The 18,238-nt window shown below is 44.9% G+C and overlaps 2 protein-coding genes across 2 annotated transcripts in view; both read left to right on the top strand.

Moving 5' to 3' along the window:
- The first annotated feature begins 51 nt into the window (after positions 1–51).
- Positions 52–5,563, top strand: USE1 (unconventional SNARE in the ER 1). The gene is made up of 8 exons (XM_027472430.3): positions 52–236; positions 475–524; positions 1,019–1,097; positions 1,598–1,750; positions 1,979–1,997; positions 2,555–2,585; positions 2,826–2,988; positions 3,508–5,563. Exons 1-8 carry the CDS (start codon positions 135–137, stop codon positions 3,688–3,690), a joined length of 780 nt encoding a protein of 259 aa, XP_027328231.1. The 5' UTR covers positions 52–134; the 3' UTR covers positions 3,691–5,563.
- A 7,167-nt stretch (positions 5,564–12,730) lies between these two features.
- Positions 12,731–18,238, top strand: part of INSR (insulin receptor) — a 55,191-nt gene continuing 49,683 nt past the window's right edge. The window contains exon 1 of the mRNA XM_038169078.2: positions 12,731–12,970. Within this exon, the coding sequence (XP_038025006.1) occupies positions 12,883–12,970 (88 nt within the window). The 5' untranslated portion in view covers positions 12,731–12,882. The remainder of the gene's footprint in view (positions 12,971–18,238) is intronic.

Genomic DNA, 18,238 nt, shown 5'->3' with positions numbered 1-18,238 from the left:
TGCAGAGATCTTTCCAACTTGCCGCCCCGCCCCGCGCCCCGCCCTAAAATGGCACCTCCTCCCGCCCCGCCCTAAGATGGCGCCCGCCTTCCGGGGAGCGGCGCTGAGGCGCTTTCCGGTGGCCCCGGTCCGCCATGGCGGCGACGCGGCTGGAGCTGAACCTGATGCGGCTCTTGAGCCGCTGCGAGGCGCTGGCGGCGGAGCGGCGAGACCCCGAGGAGTGGCGGCTGGAGAAGGTGAGGCGCAGCCCGGCCGTCCAGGGGCAGCGAGCCGCGGGACGAGGCCGGCCGGGAAAAGCGGGCGGCCCGGGAGCCCCTCGCCCCGCAGTAATACGGTTCGGCTGCTCTAAATAAACTGAGGTAGCGGGTGTTTTATAGCGTTAAAACTTCAGCCTTCTTGTTAGCCGTGTTGCAGCCTCTGCCAGGCAGAATGTATCTCATTAATGCTGACGATTAAAAAACTTTTTCTCCTCAGTACGTGGCTGCTCTTGAAGACATGCTCCGAGAGCTGAAAAAGCAGTCCAGGTGAGAAGCACTTTGAAGACCTGAGTGACCGGTATTGCCAGCAGTCTGTTACCTATAAGCCAAACGTAGCCCCCAAGCACCAGGAATATGTACGCTTCCCTGTGGAGATACCTGTCTGTTTAGGGGAAACTGTGTGTGTACAGCAGGCACAACCCAGCACCACAAGGAGCTGTGCGGCTCTGTCACGGTTGCGGACATTTCCTTTGTAGAATCATAGAAGGATTGGAACCTACCTCAAAGATCATCAGGTCTTGGCCTCACACTGTGTCCATGCACCTCTGGGCGTGCTGTGGGCTTGAGCCAGCAGCATCCACAGTGCCTTGGAAAAGGTGACTCGTAGGGGATTGTAGGAGTGTTCCCAGCTTGGGGCTATTTATTCTTCGAAGAACCATGTGCTGTTTTGTTTAATTTGAAAAGTTATCTTAAGTAATAGAAAACACTGAGGCTTACTGATTATCATTGCTTCATTGTTGTGTTTTTTTCAATTCCAATAGTAAGCCTGCCCCAGAACTGCTGAACGAATACTCTCGCAAAGTGGACTTTCTAAAGGGACTTTTAGAAGCTGAAAAATTGGTAAGATATATTAGTTCAGCTTGAAAAGACTTTAAAAGTATTATCCATCTATTTTTTCCTTGTTGCCTTGTTTCTGTGTTTCACATTATGTCTCAAAATAACACTTGTTTAAGATCTGATCAGGTAGTACCTGATAAAATATGAATTAATATATTGTATTTTGTTAAAAGGTGGTATTGTATGAATCCTGAAACTTCTTTCTGACTTTTCAAAAAACATAGAATGCATCTTGCCAATATTTTCCCTGCTTCTCTGATGTGAAATCTAGGGGCAGGTACTGTCTGTTAGGCCTCATCCCTCTTGCACAGTACCATGTGGATCTGGAGAGCTACAAAATGCCAATAAGCTGATACTGTCAGTGCTGTTCACATTGACTTCACTGTTTTGTGTGAAGCAGCTGTGGAAGTGCTTCCTCAATATGTTGGCCACATATCCAGGTGGCCTCACGCTGCAGGATGTGATGTTTGTGACTTTTTTTCGTTGTTTCTTCTTAATTACAGAGTTCATCAACTGAAAAGGCACTGGCAAATCAGTTCTTGGCCCCTGGACGCACACCTACAACGACCAAAGAGAGAACCCCAGCTACCAAAACGGTTCATCTGCAGACAAAAGCTCGTTGCACAGGCAAGATGAGGAGTGAGCTGCTTGGTACAGTATGTTTTGGTGCTGCTGCTTCTTTACTGCCAGTTTATAGATTTTCTTGTTGCATTCAGCTGCCTTTGGTGGCTGTGCCTCCAGTGTGTCCTAGGCTGGGTGAGGAGTCACTATTTTTTTTTAGGTTTGGGCACAGGCACTGTGCTGCCCCTGGAGGTCTTTGAATACATTACAAGCATTTTCACTTGCCCCCTGTAATCTGTTTTGTTTCTCTTTCTGCTTTCTAGGATCCCTTGGCTATCAGTGGTAAGTTTAATCTCTTGTTCTCTCTAACTTTAGTTGACCTGAGTCTTACAGGGAAAGAATTGTAGCATTAGAAAGAACAGTTTATGTTTACTGTTGCCCCTGTTCTCTTCTGGTCTACATAAATCACGTGACCATAGCAGCTCAGAGTAGGTGGTGTTTAATTCCACTGAAACATACAGCCATGTTATTCATCTAGGGAACCGGTAGGAATTAATTTGTGGTTTCCATAGCTACTGTTACAGTGGCTGGAACTAGGCCAATCTAACGTGTCCTGAAAGAGAACACCAAGAAAAAGAACACACGGGCTTAAACCATGCCCTCAGGGATATGATTCATCTGTTTTTTTTTCTCTCTCAACCAAACGTGTGATCTTATGAGTTCTCTTTTCCCTGTGGAAAGCAGGTAGGCATTTGAAATCCATATTCCCTGGCATAGAGGGTCAAGTGGGATTAAATCTTTGAACATCTGAAAATCCCTCACAGAGAACTTGTTTCTTCAGCCGATGATTACATGGGATTTTATAGTATGCCAAAACACAAATTTTACTTGTTTTCCAGATTCTGAAGAGTTGAACGTAAGGAAGCGGAAGTAAGTCAACGTTTCTCATTCTGATACTTGGTGCTTTGGGAACTGCTTTGCCAATGACTTTTAAATCACAGGCAAACTGCTGTTTGGGTGAAGTGCCTGTTGGTAGAAACCTAAATATAATGACCATCTGATTTACGTGTTCTTGTTGTCTTGTCAGAGTTGCGGAGTCTGGGGAAACACTGGGAGATCAACCCACAAGAAAGTACAAATTCCAATCTGTTTTTCCTTGTGCTCTTGCAGAGGCCTTGTGTCTGATGAGAAGCAGTCAGCAGTTGAGCTGGATGCTGTGTTACAGCACCACCAGGACATGCAGGAGAAGTTAGCTGAAGAAATGCTAAGTTTGGCTCGCAGTCTCAAAAACAACACTCTGGCTGCACAGAACGTGATAAAACAAGATAACCAGGTAGCACACGTTACGGTGCTAAACTCATTTTTGCAACCTAGAAGGTTAAACTGCAGCTATACTAAAAACAATAGCTGTAACTTATACTAAAAACAATAGCTGTAACTTGCTTCTAGATTAGATTAGAGTGGGGGGATTCGCAGGCAGTATGTCTGCTTCTGTAGTGTAACTGAACCTTTTCTGTGTTGTAAGAAGCAGTGGTGAGAACTTTCAAATTGGAATGCCTGAAACTGAAAGGGTTTTGACTGCAGGAGCTGGTAAGCTTCTGTAAATTATATCATATTTGGAACTGCTGGTACTTGACTTTGAAAACCGGAACAATTTAAAGTAAATTAAATCCATTTGTTTAGGACCTTGTTTTTACAACTCAGTCACAGGTAGTACAGTCATCCCCACATGATAAGAGTTTCCACCATTCAGGTTTGCCAGCAGCATTTCATCTAAATCCTGGGCAAGCTTAGTGCATTTTATTGCCTGTGTATGTCACCTGATACACCATTTGTTCTCTTTGCCTCCCAGACACTATCGCATTCTCTCAGGATGGCAGACCAGAACTTTGAGAAGCTCAAGGATGAATCCGACCGCCTCGAACAGCATGCAAAGAAATCAGTCAACTGGCTATTATGGATAATGTTAATTGTAGTTTGTTTTATATTCATCAGTATGATTCTCTTTATCAGAATTTTCCCAAAACTAAAATGATTTTGTAAAAAACTGCCACAAGCATAGTTGAAAGGCTCGAATGGTGTGATGAATGTCTGTAATCAATTCTTACCACCTGTCACATCCTGAAGGAGGCTGTCCAAGGCCTACCCTTGCACCTTTCTTGTGCAGTCAGTGGATTCAGTGAAACCACGGGGAGCATTTTCTGTGTTTGGATACTTGGTTCCTTTTTCTAATTAGTTGATAGTGCCTACTGAGGAAAGAACAGAGATAAAGATAGCAGTTTACACTGAGCTCTGAACAAGTTTCAGATAGATAGTCTTCTCTTTTTAATGTGGTTGTGGCAAACGTTATGACTCCTGTAAAAGGCATTTACTCAATAGGAATATAAATAACGCTTAGTTGAAGTCTTAAATTCTTTTTTTACAGCTTTACTGTACTGAACTAGGATCTTGCTGCCAACAGGATATTTAATTACGAGGTTGTGTACATATACAGCTGTAGGGTGTAGGAAAAGAACGCTGCTATTGAGTTGCTAGCCTGGCTTGGATTCAGAGAGTGTCGACAGGTAAAATTATTCTCAGGCTCACCTTCTTCCCAGATCAATGTTTGTTTTTGCAGTCGTCTTCAGTTTAGAAGAAGGGCTGAATTTGCATGCAGTCGCAATGTTTGCTCCCCTTTTTGTATGCACAAATGTTCTCGCTCAGTGGCAGTTATGTTGATGCTCTTGCATCAAGAAAACATTGTGACCCTGGCACCGTAGAACAGTACACACAGTACTCTCCGTATGGTATAGGCCTCACCTGTACAAATATTTTTTCACTGTAAGAGGAAGGCAAGGGAGGCTGGTATCTTCAAGACAGAAATAAAAGAAAAAAGAAACAGCCACTACCATTTGAGACAAATTCTTCTGGTCAAGAGTTTTTTTCTCAATTGTAGTATTTTTTAAGAGCTTACTACAAGGAAATAAAGATTGAAATAAACTAGAGACAGTATTTTGAAAACTTAATACTGGAAAAAATTAGAGCCTGCAGGAAAGGTTTCCTGTATCAGTTTAAGAGCAGTTTTCAGGAGCTTGTGATAAGTTAGAAGCAAACCTGGAGCATCAATCTGTAAAATGTTGGTGTTTTCATTTTTACAGTGTTTCATATTGAGAAAGCAAGCCTTTTACTCCAAAATCTTCCTTTGCCATTTCGATTGCTGTCTATAACCACTAGATGGGGTATTTTATGCTTTTCTGTTTGGTCATCGCAGCAGCCCTAGGCAAAAGGAAGGTGAAGGAAAAGCTGTGTTTGTCACAGCTGAGTTCTTAGGAAAGTTCAGCTGCTTCTTTGAATGTATCCCAGGATAGGGGACACACTGTTTCAGAATTGCTCTTTGCTTCTTTCAAAAACATCGTGTTAATGAAGACAATTAACAATTTTACAGAAAATATTTTTGTTCATTTAACAGCATGCTTCAAATTTATTATGCCAGATATTTATAATTACCAAATGAGTAATTATACAGCAAAGTACAGCTTTTCACTTTAGCTGCTCATCTATGTGGTAATGCTGATTCCATTCCAGAAGCCTATTACTTACCTTGAACTTAATAGAAATTTATAGTTGTAGCAATCCATTTATGGACATTTGTACTTTATAGTTCATAAAAAACTTCTGGGAAATGTTTGACTTTTCACTGTGCTTCGTTAGTGAGTGCTGGGTCACCAAACTATTTTTGAATTCTAATTGTTTACTACTTTGCCTGCAGGCATTTCAGTGCTGAGCTGTTCTTTTACAGCAGAGGTTGAATGCACAACTGGAATTTTTTGTGTGAGATAGTGGAATGATACACCATTAATCCTTCATCATTGTCTATAACATTTCCCCTTTAATACTTGAAATAAACCGTTTTTTTCCAGCTTGCGAAAGATGTGGTGCTTCATTGCAGACAAGTTTAAAGCCGAATTTTGCTACTGACCACGTAACTTTTTAGCACTTCTAAATTAGCAGTTCATTTGAAAAGAGCTGAGCTGGAAGGGAATTACCAGTGGTAGCCCCCAGGAAACATTTAGCCTTCCAAGTCAGCAGCAATTCCTATACAAAGAAGCATGTTAGAAAATCAGAAAGAGATATATTTAACTTTAGAGCACTGACATTTCATAGGTGTTTGTTATTTTGATGGATAAACTGGGGGAACGGAGATTGAATTCCATAGCTACTGACACCTTTTGTGCTATCTCGCATGACCATTGAGCGTAGGGCCTCCAGCACTGCACTGAGCTGCTGGTTACCTCTGACCCAGTGGAAGAATGTTACCTTCTGCACTGGCAAACCAAACGGATTAATTGCCTCAGTGGCCAGCAATCTGCCTGCACACAATGACTGCTTTGTCAATTGGCAGTTGCAGCCTTTGCTTTTCTGAAGTTCATTTAGTAATTATAGTAATTCAAAAACACTTTGAAGATCTGTGCCAGCAGTATTTAGAACAAACAATCACTCATGGCTTTGCGACGTTTCGTAGATGGAGTGATAGTTTTTTATTTTTGACTAACATATGGGTGGTGGTTGTACGATCTGTGACTTCAGACCTCAGCTCAGTTTCATAGCATGGGGCTCAGATGTGCTTCTCCTCACAGGATAATGTTATATATAGAAATGGCTTGCAGAGGGTTGCAAACATTGTGAAGTGAGAATTGCCTAACTTTCCCAAAAGCTTGGGAAATCCAAATGGAGAGATGTTTATCGGGCATAGGGCTGGGCCTTGGTTGGCTTCTTGGCAGACTAGCTACTTTCAGGCAGCAAGTAAAAAAATAATAATAATGTTTTAGAGACTTGGGTCACGTCAGGCTGGTGAATGCAGTGCCTCTGAGACTGGCAGCAATGGTAACTATGGGTCACTCCAAGCTTTTCTGGCAAACATTCCTGGTGACAGACTCTTAGATATAATACATATGATTAAGCTGTGTCTTCAGCCACAGCTGGATTTGATAATTTGGAAGGATTTTCACAGTAGATAAGCTGTGCACGAATGGTAGGAGCAGAATACTGTATACAGTGGTTGCTATGGCTGGGTAATCGCTAAGCTTGTTTTGCACATATGCTTCCTTGAATTTATTTTACAAAGCTTCTGTGCATCAGACTTGATAGGTTGTGAGCAGCTTTCTAAAACTGTCAGCTACTCTGCTAATGGGGCATTTAGTAAAAGAGGAGAGTGTGGGCAGGTGAAGGTCTGTTTGTGACTGCTCATTGTGTGATACTGGACCAGTCACCTCCATTCTTGTTCTCTCTGCGAAGAACCTGAAACAAAACCTCAAAATCCAAGTCTTACGATCGATAGTTACAAGCACGAAAAAAATTTCAACCATAATAACATAGCACATAGGAGCACAAAATAATAATCAGATCTCTCGTCCTACAGCAGGGTGCTGATGCCATTCCAGAGTCCTACGGCCCGGTGCAGGACTGGCTGATAGCTCTTGTCCAGATCTGCCACATTGCTGCGGCTTGGTGTGTGCTCACCGTGTGTTCCCACTGAACAGGAGTGACATTAAAAACCAACGAAGCTAAATCAATACCACCTGTCACATGAGACCACTGTGACATTTCTGGCACGAGCGCTACCTCCTAATAGGAGATGGAAGTGGGAAGCAGCAGCAGCAGCTAGTGAATAATGGATTAGATATGCTTGATTTGTAACATTTACAAAGAAAGGGTGTGTCTCCTAGCTACAGAACAAACTGGTTATCAAAACGGGAACTCGAAGTTCTGTGTCTAAAATGCAAAACGTTTGATAAAGCAGAGTGAAGCATAGAGTTACGGTTTGCTGAACTCTGCTGTGCTGCCCAGAGGGCTGTCCCTCCAATTTTGACGCGTGGATTAGAGGGAAAAAAAAAAAAAAGTGCATTAATAATAATAATAAAAAAAAAAGTGAAGTCTAGATTAGAACTGGTGTAGCCAGTCGGTCGCCTGGGGCACAGCGTGCCCATACTATGTATTAGAGAGTGACGCTGCTGCAGCCACTAATTTGCACGTGGCTACTGATAGAGAACAGCATGCCTGGCAGCAGTGGTGTAAGTTGTGCAAACTGGATGCGGGGTTGCCTTAGGTGTGCTGTGAGGAGCTGTAGGAAAGAATGGTGGCGGGGCCAGAGGGAGGTGAAGCCCGGCTGCTAGGCAGCTGGGCTCGTTACACGCAGGTTACCAGCACTGACTTGTGGTTGTACTAGTAAAGAAAAATCTAGTCGAATAGTTTGATGCTGAATCAAAACGAAAACTTTCCGACAAGGAATGGAAAGCAAGTTGAATATCGCGTCTGCTTCTGTGACATCCAAAATTCAGACTGGATGAAAACTGAGGATAAAACAGGGCAGCGTTGCAGCAGGCCACGGGGTGCTGCGATTTCCTTTGCCTCTTTCATCTCCAGTTCCTTTGAACTGATGTGGCAGAGATGCCCTCTGCCACTTTCACCTTAAGCAAAGGTTGTATTTGGTAATATAACAATAGAATTGTCCAGAAGGATCTGACAGAGTTTCCTGTTTCAGCATTAAAAAAAAAGGGCCTTCTGTCCTTAGCACGTAAAGTGACCGGACCTTCATCCTCTGAGCTTTCTCCCATCGAGAAGAGAGCGTTCACTTATCGGATTTGGTGTGGACGGAAGGAAGGGTAAGAAAGGAACTTTGTCAATCCGTGACGTGAAATATTTTATATTAGGAGATTTGGCAAATAGTTCTGTGTGACTCTAAACAGGATGAGATAAATTTTCCAAGGTCAGCTCCCCTGTATTCTCAGCTTTTGGGCTAGTCACTTAGAAGTCAATTCTGTAACCTTTACAGCGACATCCTGCCAGTGATGCAGAGCCTTAGCTATTGTTGGCTTCAACAGCAGCTCCTCTGCATCTTCAAAGGACAGGAGGCTGAATAATGTGTACGCTGCATGGTGAGAAACTTGTGAGCGGGGAAGTAAGCCTGGCAAATCAATTTTACTCAATAAAAATCCGGCAACCTGAGCAGGATTCTAAGTGGACCCCTTTTCTTCCCTAACTTCTGTGGGTAACTATTCACCTAGGTAATTGGAACTTGTTTGTAAGAAACGCTGAATGGTGAATGAAGCAGAAAGTGATAATCCTGACTTTCAGTTCTGCCTTCTGGCGTGCTGCTAGGCTTTGGGTCACTGAACTAGTTTCCAACTCTTGTTTTTAAAACAGCATTATTACCAAGGTACCTTCTTGTAAGTCCTTTTGGGTGGAAGGCTTTGTGTTCCTTGAATATTCATAAACTGACTAATTAGCATGGAACTTCAAGTACTCTTGTTTGGCTAAAACAAAAACAAAAAGCCAGTTCGCCCAAACACAGACGTCTGCAGTGTTTGGTTCCGGTGTGTGTTTCATGCGAAAAAGACGTTTCGTTTTCAGGCCATCGAGCTTTCGGCCAGCTCAGTATCTCGGCGATCTGGAAGCCAAGCTGTGTTATCTCTCCACACGTAGTTGCCAATACAAGGATGTGACAGAGCTCCGAGGGCAGCGTGCAAAGGCTGTTGCATTGGGTACGTCCACGCTGCTGCAGACAGCAGGCCCTGGAGATAACACTTTGAAGAACTGGGCTGTTGGTGCCTAAACAGCTCGTCCTCAGCTTTGTTAACGTGAACAGGGGAAAGCTACATGGGGATGGGGATAAGGCAAGCAGTCTCAGCCCTCTCAGAAGGTTGGGAGTGAGGTTGAGCCAGCTTATGATGAAGTCATCTTCCATACTCAATGCAAGCCAGCTCACTCGTGTAAAAGTGGTTCCTTTTCTAGGGATGTTACTGCCTGGGGCGAGCTTCCAAGGACTTCAAGTCCTAGCAGCATTGATCCAGAGGGGCTGGGATCTGGTTAGAATGTCAGCACAGTTGGGCTGGTTCGACAGGGGGGCATTCGGAGGGCAGGGTGGCATGACTTCCAACTCTGCAGTCTCAGAAAAGGAAGCTTGGGACACGGCTGCAGAAAGATTGTTTTGAGCCTCTGTGGGCTGCCGTAAACCATGCACGTAGAATGCAAAAACAAAAACTAGTTCAAGGTTTGGCACGATTTTTGGGGGGAGGAAGAGGAGAAGACGCATCCGTGGGGGATGAGGGACAACAATATACGTCAAAGTACTTCTTCTGTACTTGAGGCTGTACCAGATGTGTCATGTTAAAATAACAATCCGAAACAAGTGTTGTGCATGATAACCGCATGCCCATAGCCCTTGACTATTGTATTTTTGTTAATTTGTTAATAAGCAAAGGATAAGGGCCTGCATTTTTTTTTTAAGCGTTGAAGGCCGTGGTTTGGAGGTCGCTGACCCTGCAGACGTTACGCACCTTTATGAAAGGCAATGCTGGGCATACAGCTGTATTTTGCTATTTATCTGCTTTGTTTGTATCTTTAGTCTGTCCTGTGATTCGTGGCAGCTGTGAAGTAACTATAGAGCAAAGATGAATAATGGGACAGTTTTTTGGGGGGATTTCAAAAGAAACAAGGCTTTTGATGGGGCCTGTAAACTTACAGCATTATCTCATGATGTACTGCTTTCACACTGTACAGTATTTCAAGATGTTTATTATATATTATCTCAGCTGAAATTCCAAAGAAGGCAAAAAAAAAAAAAAAAAAAGAAGTATGTTTTTCAGGAAAACACTACAATGGGGGACATTTTGGGTTCCAGCTCTGAAAGTACCGTACAAATTTTGTTACACTGATTTTCTAAATAGCGTGAAAGGGAAAAGACCGCCTTCCAAATGCACTGGGGATTCCCATAGACGCAAATAGTAAGCTGGCTAATACTCTGTACATTTTTGTAAATTTTGTCCTCCAGAAAATATTTTTTTACCTCATGCAAATGCACACTGATCAAGTATTGTAATTGTAGATCTCTCCCTGTATCAAAAAATGTTGAAGGTCAGAAAAGACAATATTATTTCCAAGTTCCATACCCATGTTCTTTGGCTTCTCTAGCCAGAGATTTAGATTTATTTAAGTAAGGAACTGACAAAAATAGTCTTAGTGGGGTCTAGTAGATAGATAGTGTGATTCTGTGAAGACTCTATATAGTTATTTTTTTAGGCTGATTCAGAAATGAATCCCCAAAAGTTTGTCACAGCTCTTAGGCATTTCTCACTGCTTATTTATAAGTTATTTTAACTAAAACATACATGTGGTGGGGAGAAAGAACTCTTAATGTTGTTTAAGAAAGGAGTTGTATTTAATATATCAAACTTGTGATTTTTAGTAGAGTTTCTGAAATTGGAAGTTAGAGAAGATCACGAACTGCAGCTACTAGAAAAAAACTACCAAACAGGTGCTGGCTTAGTTTCCTAGAGCCCACATTGCTACTGTTGGTTTATCTGATTGCAAAACTAGTGTACTGTAGCATGATGAATATGTAGCAGTGACTGTATGGGAAAGATGCTGGAAAGATTGCACGCTGATGTTCTTAATCAGTAATTAGAAACTAAAAATAGTATTTTAGCAAAAGATAATAAATCTGTAGCCTTTAATCCTCCTGTGCCAATCTGTAAGCTGATATCATTATTACATGAAAGGCAATGAGAACATAAGTGAGTAAGCAAAAGTAGGTTGCTATTACAGTCACATTATAAATTCCACATAGCCCAAACTGTCTCGTTGATGTTTGGCTCTCTCTGCTTTATGCAAAGTCTATAGTCATAAGGCAGGTTAATTTGCAAGCACAGAACGTATAGTTTTGGTGTCTGTTTCCATTCCTTTGCTGTCCTTACTTCCTGGAGCACTCTTTAGAGAAGTGAGTTAAGTTCTGAGTCTCCTCTGCACCTGTGAGTTGTAAGTAGAAGGGAACATTTGAGAAAATGGCAACAGGAAAATGTGTTCCCATGATGGCAGTTGCCACACACCAACAGGCTCGATCAACAGCTAACGTGCTGTGCAGATACACATTGTCTCTTGCTGTAACAATCACAAGAGAAGGCATCCCCACTTAAACCAGGCCCTTTCATCTAAACATTTAAATACTTTGCAAAGGGTAAGATGTAGTTATTGCTACGCAGGTACCATCACGGTTGATATTGTTTACGCTGAAGTGATTCAGTAGAATCAGGCCCCTGACCTTGTCCCATCCAACTGGGAAACCTCAAAGAATGTCAGCATGAGCTCGGCTAAAATAGCTGTGATTTCATAGCCCATTCCTCCTCCCATTCACAACTATGCAATATCCCTGTGGCAACTGCGGCAATTCTTTAAATGGCAAAGTTAACACAAACGTTTAAAACATTGCAAACTCTCTTGAAGCAGTTTGGTGTCCAGAAAGTGGAGCCAAGGCAGAGTTCTGGTGCTCCACTCACCCATGGCCTGCCTCATGGTCCATTAATGAGCAAGAAATGCAATACAGAAGCGGGGTTTGTTGAAAGCTGATGGTGTGGCAAAGATTGGGAAGACGACTGTATTTACTAAGTGTTTTTGAATGAAAAAAAGGCTTTATTCCTGCAGTTTATGTAACTCTATCTCCCAGAAATGGGTGAGAGTAAGCGCCAGGTGAAATTACTGGAAGTTGCCAGGAACCATAGTGTGAGGGCTTAGTGCAACTACAAAGCGCAGAGGATTAAAAAAATAAAAAAAAAAATAAAATAAGAGGAAAACGCATCAGACGCCGCATCCCCCTGGAGAAAGGGGCTGACATGGCTCCTCAGCGCTGCCCCCCCTGCCCTCACACAGCACCACCCGGCCCAAACCCAGCCTGATCTTTACCCCTAACCCCCCCAAAATCGCCTCTTTTCCCCTTGAAAAAGGACCGTCCCCGATCCCCGTTCCCTCAGCGCCGCGGCCCGGCAGGTGGAAGCCGCCGCCACCGCCTCCGCTCCTCCCCCAGCCCCGGCCCCGGCTCCGCGCCGCCCTTTGCCGCCGCCCCGCTCCTCTCCTCTCCCAGCTGACGGGGGCAGCCCCTTGTTTACCGGCCAGGGCAAGCAGGCAGCCGCCAGCCCGGCCTGCGCTGCGAGGCGGCAGCGGCCTCACGCCTCACCGGGGACCGGCGGGGAGGAGCAGGGGGCCGCCCCGTTTCCCTCAGCCGGCCGCTATTAAAGGGGAAGAAGGAGAAGGAGAAGGAAAAGAAGGGGAGGAGGGTGAGGGGGGGGGGGGGGGTGAGGCCCTCAGCGGGTCTCTCACCGACGATGCGAAGCCCGGCCCGGCCCCCGCGCCCGCCCCGCGGCCTCTGATTCGCCCCAGCCGGGACGCGCCGAGCCGCGGCGGCCGCAGGGACGCGGGCATGGCACCGAGACGAGCGGCGGCGGCGGCGCTGGCAGGGGCCGTGGTGCTGCTGCTGGCGGCCTGCTGCGGCCGAGGCCGCGGGGAGAGTGAGTAGGGGAGCCGGGGTGTGTGGAGGGGGGGGCGAGGCCTAAACGGGCGGTAGGGTTGTGGGGGGGGGGGCACCGGCGCCGTGAGGGGGCGGGCGGGTGTCTGGGTCCCCGCCGCCAGCACCCTTTGGACCTGGCGAGCGCCGCCGAGCCCAGGCCGCGGCGGTGGGGACGGCGGCCCCGGGGAAGGCTCGGTTGGGGCCTGCGGGTCCCTGTGGTGCCGGAGGGGCCCGGAGGTCTCCTCAGCCCGGGAGCGGCTCGGGTGACCTTCAGGGCTCGCTGCGGGGTGGTGGTGGTGGTCGGGGGGGTGTTCGTGCCTCAAAGTGCTGAGGGGTCGTGAGGGGGTAGGGGGCGGCTCGGAGGAGGTCGAGATTGGAGCGGGGAGGGCAGGACGGAGGCTGGAAGGGCTTGGGGCCCCCGCTGGGTGCCCGGGTTGCCGCGGTGTTTACTCACGGGCACGCCGCTCGGCTGCTTCTCCACACGCCGAGGGGGTCAGGGTGCTGCCCCTGCCCGGGCTGCCCTCCTCTGTCAGGGCCTCCCCGGCTCCTGGGGGGGTACAAGAGGCTGTTTGGGGCTCCCCGACGCTTCTCTTTTAAGGCTGGTTTGAAAACGAGCTCCAGTTTCAAGAGGCTCGTAGCGTGGCGAGGCTTCGAGTCGGGAGGGTTTGTCATTAACCGCAGGAATACTTGTAGGTAATCTTCCAAAGCCGCGGGTATTAAAGGGGGATAAAGCTCGAAGGTAGGGATCTGCGCTTAAACAGCGACTTGTAGAATGCGAGGTAGGGATCTAAAGGCGGTGAATTGGAGGTGGCGAGCTCGTGAAATTAATGGTTGATGTGAGTTTAAGCCTTAGGAGCTGCTTTTGGTGGGTAACATTGAATAAACTTCCTTAAGAAACTGCTCTAGTGGAAGGTTTTAATGTCAATGATTGCAGTTGCATTTTATTTTTTTTTAATGTGAGGAACATATTTATTTGAAGAGAAGTAACTAGATGCTCAAATTGTCTATCACATAGCGCATCCTGTAGTCTACCTGTTAGCTTCCCCATCACAAAAGGCCACAGCAAGAGAATTGCATCAAGTGCAGACGAGGCAATCCTGGGCATTTTTAAAACGGGGGTGATACTGAGGGAGTAAAGCGGGGCGTACCTTTGAGACAGCCTCGTTTTTTGCAGCAATCTGACAAGTCACGTATTTCAAAAACACCTAATTCCGACCTCATACAACGCTGTTACATTAGAAGCCTTTAGAAGAGACTGCGGATATGTTTTTAACTAGGGAGGGTAAGTTATAGCTGGCAAGCATGTACAAACCCGCCCATCACCGACAGAGGAATGGAGAAGGTAGTTGACATATAGCACTAATAATAAATCCATACACAACTTTAGTCCAGCAGTTCCTAATTTGAAAACATTATTATTACCACCACGCTGAAGCTTTTTATTTATTTATTTACTTACGTGCTTAAAAGCATATTCTGCCTCTTTGGTTGCAAGTGTGAATACAATCATAGCTGCTTCATCTGTGCGGTAGGAAAATACGCTCTACAATTTATGGATGGAGAGACAGGAGCGATGTACAGGACATAAAAGCAGCATCTGGGGTGGAATATTTGTGTATCATTCATACAACGCAGACACTTTTCAAAGTATCTTACAGGCTGTTTGGACAGTAAGTTCCTGAATTCAAAAGGTTTTCAGCTACTTTGATGTTTGACTCCATTTTCTGAGAATGATTAGATCACACAGCACCACAGCGTGGATTGAAAACAACACGCTAACGTGGAGGCCTGCATCAGAGTGGCTGGAAGGGTAAATGCATGCACAATAGTTGCATAAGCAAACAAGTTGTTCCCTGAGCAACGGAACTAATGAAGTCTGCTTTCTTGGAGATTTGCGTCCTGCATTCAGTACAAGCGTGCCCCATGATAACGCTGCTCTCCAGTGACAATATTCCCTGAGCTCTGAGCCTAACCATGATATTTCTTGTGCCACGTGTCTTTTTTTTCCCTTTACTTGTTGCAGACAATGCTAGCATTCGTCTCACATCTGCTAAGAGCTGGGGCAAAAGCAGCGTATGGTGTGTTGAGCAGGCAAGCTGGATGGAGGGTTTATTCACTCTTGAAGCTGTCTTTTGATGGAGATGCTGAAGGTTTTCCTTCTTAACCCATCCTCAGTTTTCATGTGTTTGGGAATCCTGTGTGTGTGCTCTCTTCCTCTTTTACATTTGGTTTGGTTGGGTTCAGATGTGACTGAGAGGAGTAGAAGCAAGGGTTAAAGAAAGGAGACCAGACCTTCTCACAGCGTGAAGATGCACACATCTTTTTTAGTTAAGAAAAGCAGGTTTGGCTTTTTTTTTCTCTTTATCACTGTGTAAACATAATGCAGCTTCTCGAAATAAATCTCACATGTGACTCACACGGCAGTTCATTAGTTGTGGTATTCAGGGTGGGATTCACCTCACCTGGTCTCGGGCATCTATCAAAGGAGCAATATGCGTTGGGCTCCTTTTGTAATTAGTAGAAAGCTAATCAATACAGTCACTAGAGGTTAGAGTACGCTTCTTCCTCTTCTAAGCTCTTCACCTGAAGCTGGTCACTGTACTTGCACGCTGTTGCTGGTGGTGGGAGTTAGGAATCTGTCTGAGCTCTCTGTGCTGATGTTAGGTGGGACTAATTCCAATTTTTTTTTCCTTTAGTAATAGCCTTTTAATGTTATTTTCCTCGGTGTTGTTAATTCTGATTCATTTGGGGTTCTTCTTTCTGCTCCTAAACTCATTAAGAAGCTGGTCTCTTAAGTTTTAACGTTGAGAGACTTGGTCTAGAGTGAAATGTCGCTCCGGGGAGTTTAAAGTAGGAAGAGTGACTGCAGCAGGGCAGTGTCAGAAGCAGGCACTGACCGTGTCCACCAACCATCCCAGCGTGCCCTTGCTATTTTAGAGAGGCAGTGCATTCATTCTGAATAGCCTACAAAAAACCCACAGGCTTTCTGATCGATTTTGGGGTGGCCGTTTTGTGGAACATAACTTACGTTAATGTTGACAACCAAATCCCCAAATCTGCTGGCAGTGACCTCTGCTCTGATGGATCTCCCGTGGTCCTGGGATGCTGTCGCTCCAGCGCCACCCCTTCCATTATCTTTGCTTGGAAAAACACAGCAGCACAAGCCTTGTTTTCCCCTAATGTTTTGATTTGAATGTGGAGAGCATGGTGATGTAGTAAACCAGGCGTTAGAGGCAGACCGGGAGGTTATGTATGCTTTTGGCATTAAAGAAAGCAAGCTCCGTGACAGGCTGGCCCTTAGTTCAGGAACACTGGCTTGCGTAGTGAAAGATAACAGCCACCCGAGATGTTATCCGAGCAGGCTGCAGGTTCATAAACAGCCTCGCTTTTGAGTGCATTTCTGAATTTGCTTCGTTGCTCAGAGCCAAGTGACTGAAGTGCAAAACCAAAGCTCAAAAACAAACGTTTTGCTAATAGATAGCTCCTGTTTGTTACACTATTACTGCACTAGGCTAGAAGCTGGCTTATGGTCCTTTCTGCTGTCCCATCCCTTAACAGGATGCTTTTCTGTCTCAATTATCCTAAGAAACACCTAAAAGCCCATTTCCCAGTTTCCTAATGCCTTCTGTGTACAAGTTAGTATTATATAGAATCGCCAAGTTTTTGACTTAATCGGTGAGTGCAATTTTTCCTAAATGATTCCTTTATTCACGTCGGTAGCGAACACTAAAACACACAATTAACTAATGGTTATCTTAAATGGTTTATGTTCCTTCTGTGTAATCCTACATCATCCTGGTCTCGATTGTTCAAGAGCCAGAGCTCTAAAGCAGTGAATCATTAAGGTCTGGTATCCAGCTAGTTTACTATAAACAAGGCTTAAGTTCCAGCTATTCCCTCGGTTAGACTGTATCTCCAGAAGTAACCTCTGACATCAGATCTCCTTTCTTCATTCAGCACGTGAAGGTTGCTACCAAACTAGTTTGTTCGAGAGGCTTGGTTGGCATCCCAGGATTTTTTATTTTTATTTAAAAAAACACACACACAAAAAAAAAAAAAACAACTTGCAACTTTTTTCTTGGGGGTCTGCTGAAAGTGTCTATAATGATTTTTTTATTGTTATGATTGTTTTTTAAGTTCCTTTGAATAGCTTAGTAGCTAGGGATGGAGGAGTTTTTCTTCTCTGGCGGTGTCGTGCTGTGCTGCTGGACGCGGAGCCTGTTTCTGCTGAAACGCAGGAATCTGTGTTAGCAGGGCTTTTGCCAGTAGCTTGAACAGGAATAGCATTGGGCCTACTATTAGGGAATCAGATTGAGATTATTTTGCTGATTTCTGTATTTTTGGACCCAGGTTGTCTGTTTTAAAATTGACTCCTCAACTTTGCTCTCCCGGGATCGCACCTGACTAGCCTTTGTACTGAATCACTGACTAATCCCCCCTGCAGAAGAAATACTACTGAGAAAGGCTGTGGAAAGCCACTTACTACTTTGCTTAAAACTGCTTCTCGTTGTCTTGGCAACGATAAATTTATGGGCGACTTCAGCAGCTGCTGCATGAGCAGAAGATGCAAACTGCTGAACAGAATCCAAAATCAGGAAAAGATCGAGGACCCCGCAGCAGAAAAGCAGGGTTTGTTTCAGATAGGTGTAACTCCTTCTCCTGGATGTCCAAGGAATTAAAAATTAGGTTCAGCTTCTGTGGTGATACTTATCACTTAAAAACTAAACTGAAGTAGATAATGAAAAATAATTCTTAAATGTAATTTTCTCTGAATGTGGAAAAAGCTGGATAAAGCCCCTTAATCTTTGTAGATTTCCAATCATAGTAGCCTTTTATTCAATTGTTTGTTTTGGAAATGAGCATGTGATTTGATTGAAATTCCTTTTAAGTTTCTCTGCCAGGCTAACGTTGCAGTGTTTGACATCTCCTTCCATGAAAAGGGCTTGGGCAGAAGCTCTCGGTGCTGGAACCCCCTAAGGCCAGCAGACAACGTGCCGGTTTATGACATGCTATTGCTCAGGTTTGAAAGCAGCAGAGTTTGAAGAACTCGGGTCACATCCTGGTTTGCCAGGGCGTGTGGAATCTCCTGTCTGGTCTGTGCTGGCAGCACTGCTCACAAATAATGCTCTCTGTGTGAGAGTTGAGAATTGGCCCAAAATACAAAAATAGTTCTAAAAAGCCAAGTGAGCTGATGGACTGTGGATGTGTCCTTCCAGCTCTGGTAGATCTATACAATTAATTAACTCTTCAAAATGCTTTGCTGTTTACC

Source organism: Anas platyrhynchos, chromosome 29 (genome assembly GCF_047663525.1).
Source record: "Anas platyrhynchos isolate ZD024472 breed Pekin duck chromosome 29, IASCAAS_PekinDuck_T2T, whole genome shotgun sequence".
Taxonomy (NCBI): domain Eukaryota; kingdom Metazoa; phylum Chordata; class Aves; order Anseriformes; family Anatidae; genus Anas; species Anas platyrhynchos.
Note: the sequence above shows the minus strand (reverse complement) of the source record. Positions and strands in the feature narration are given on the sequence as shown.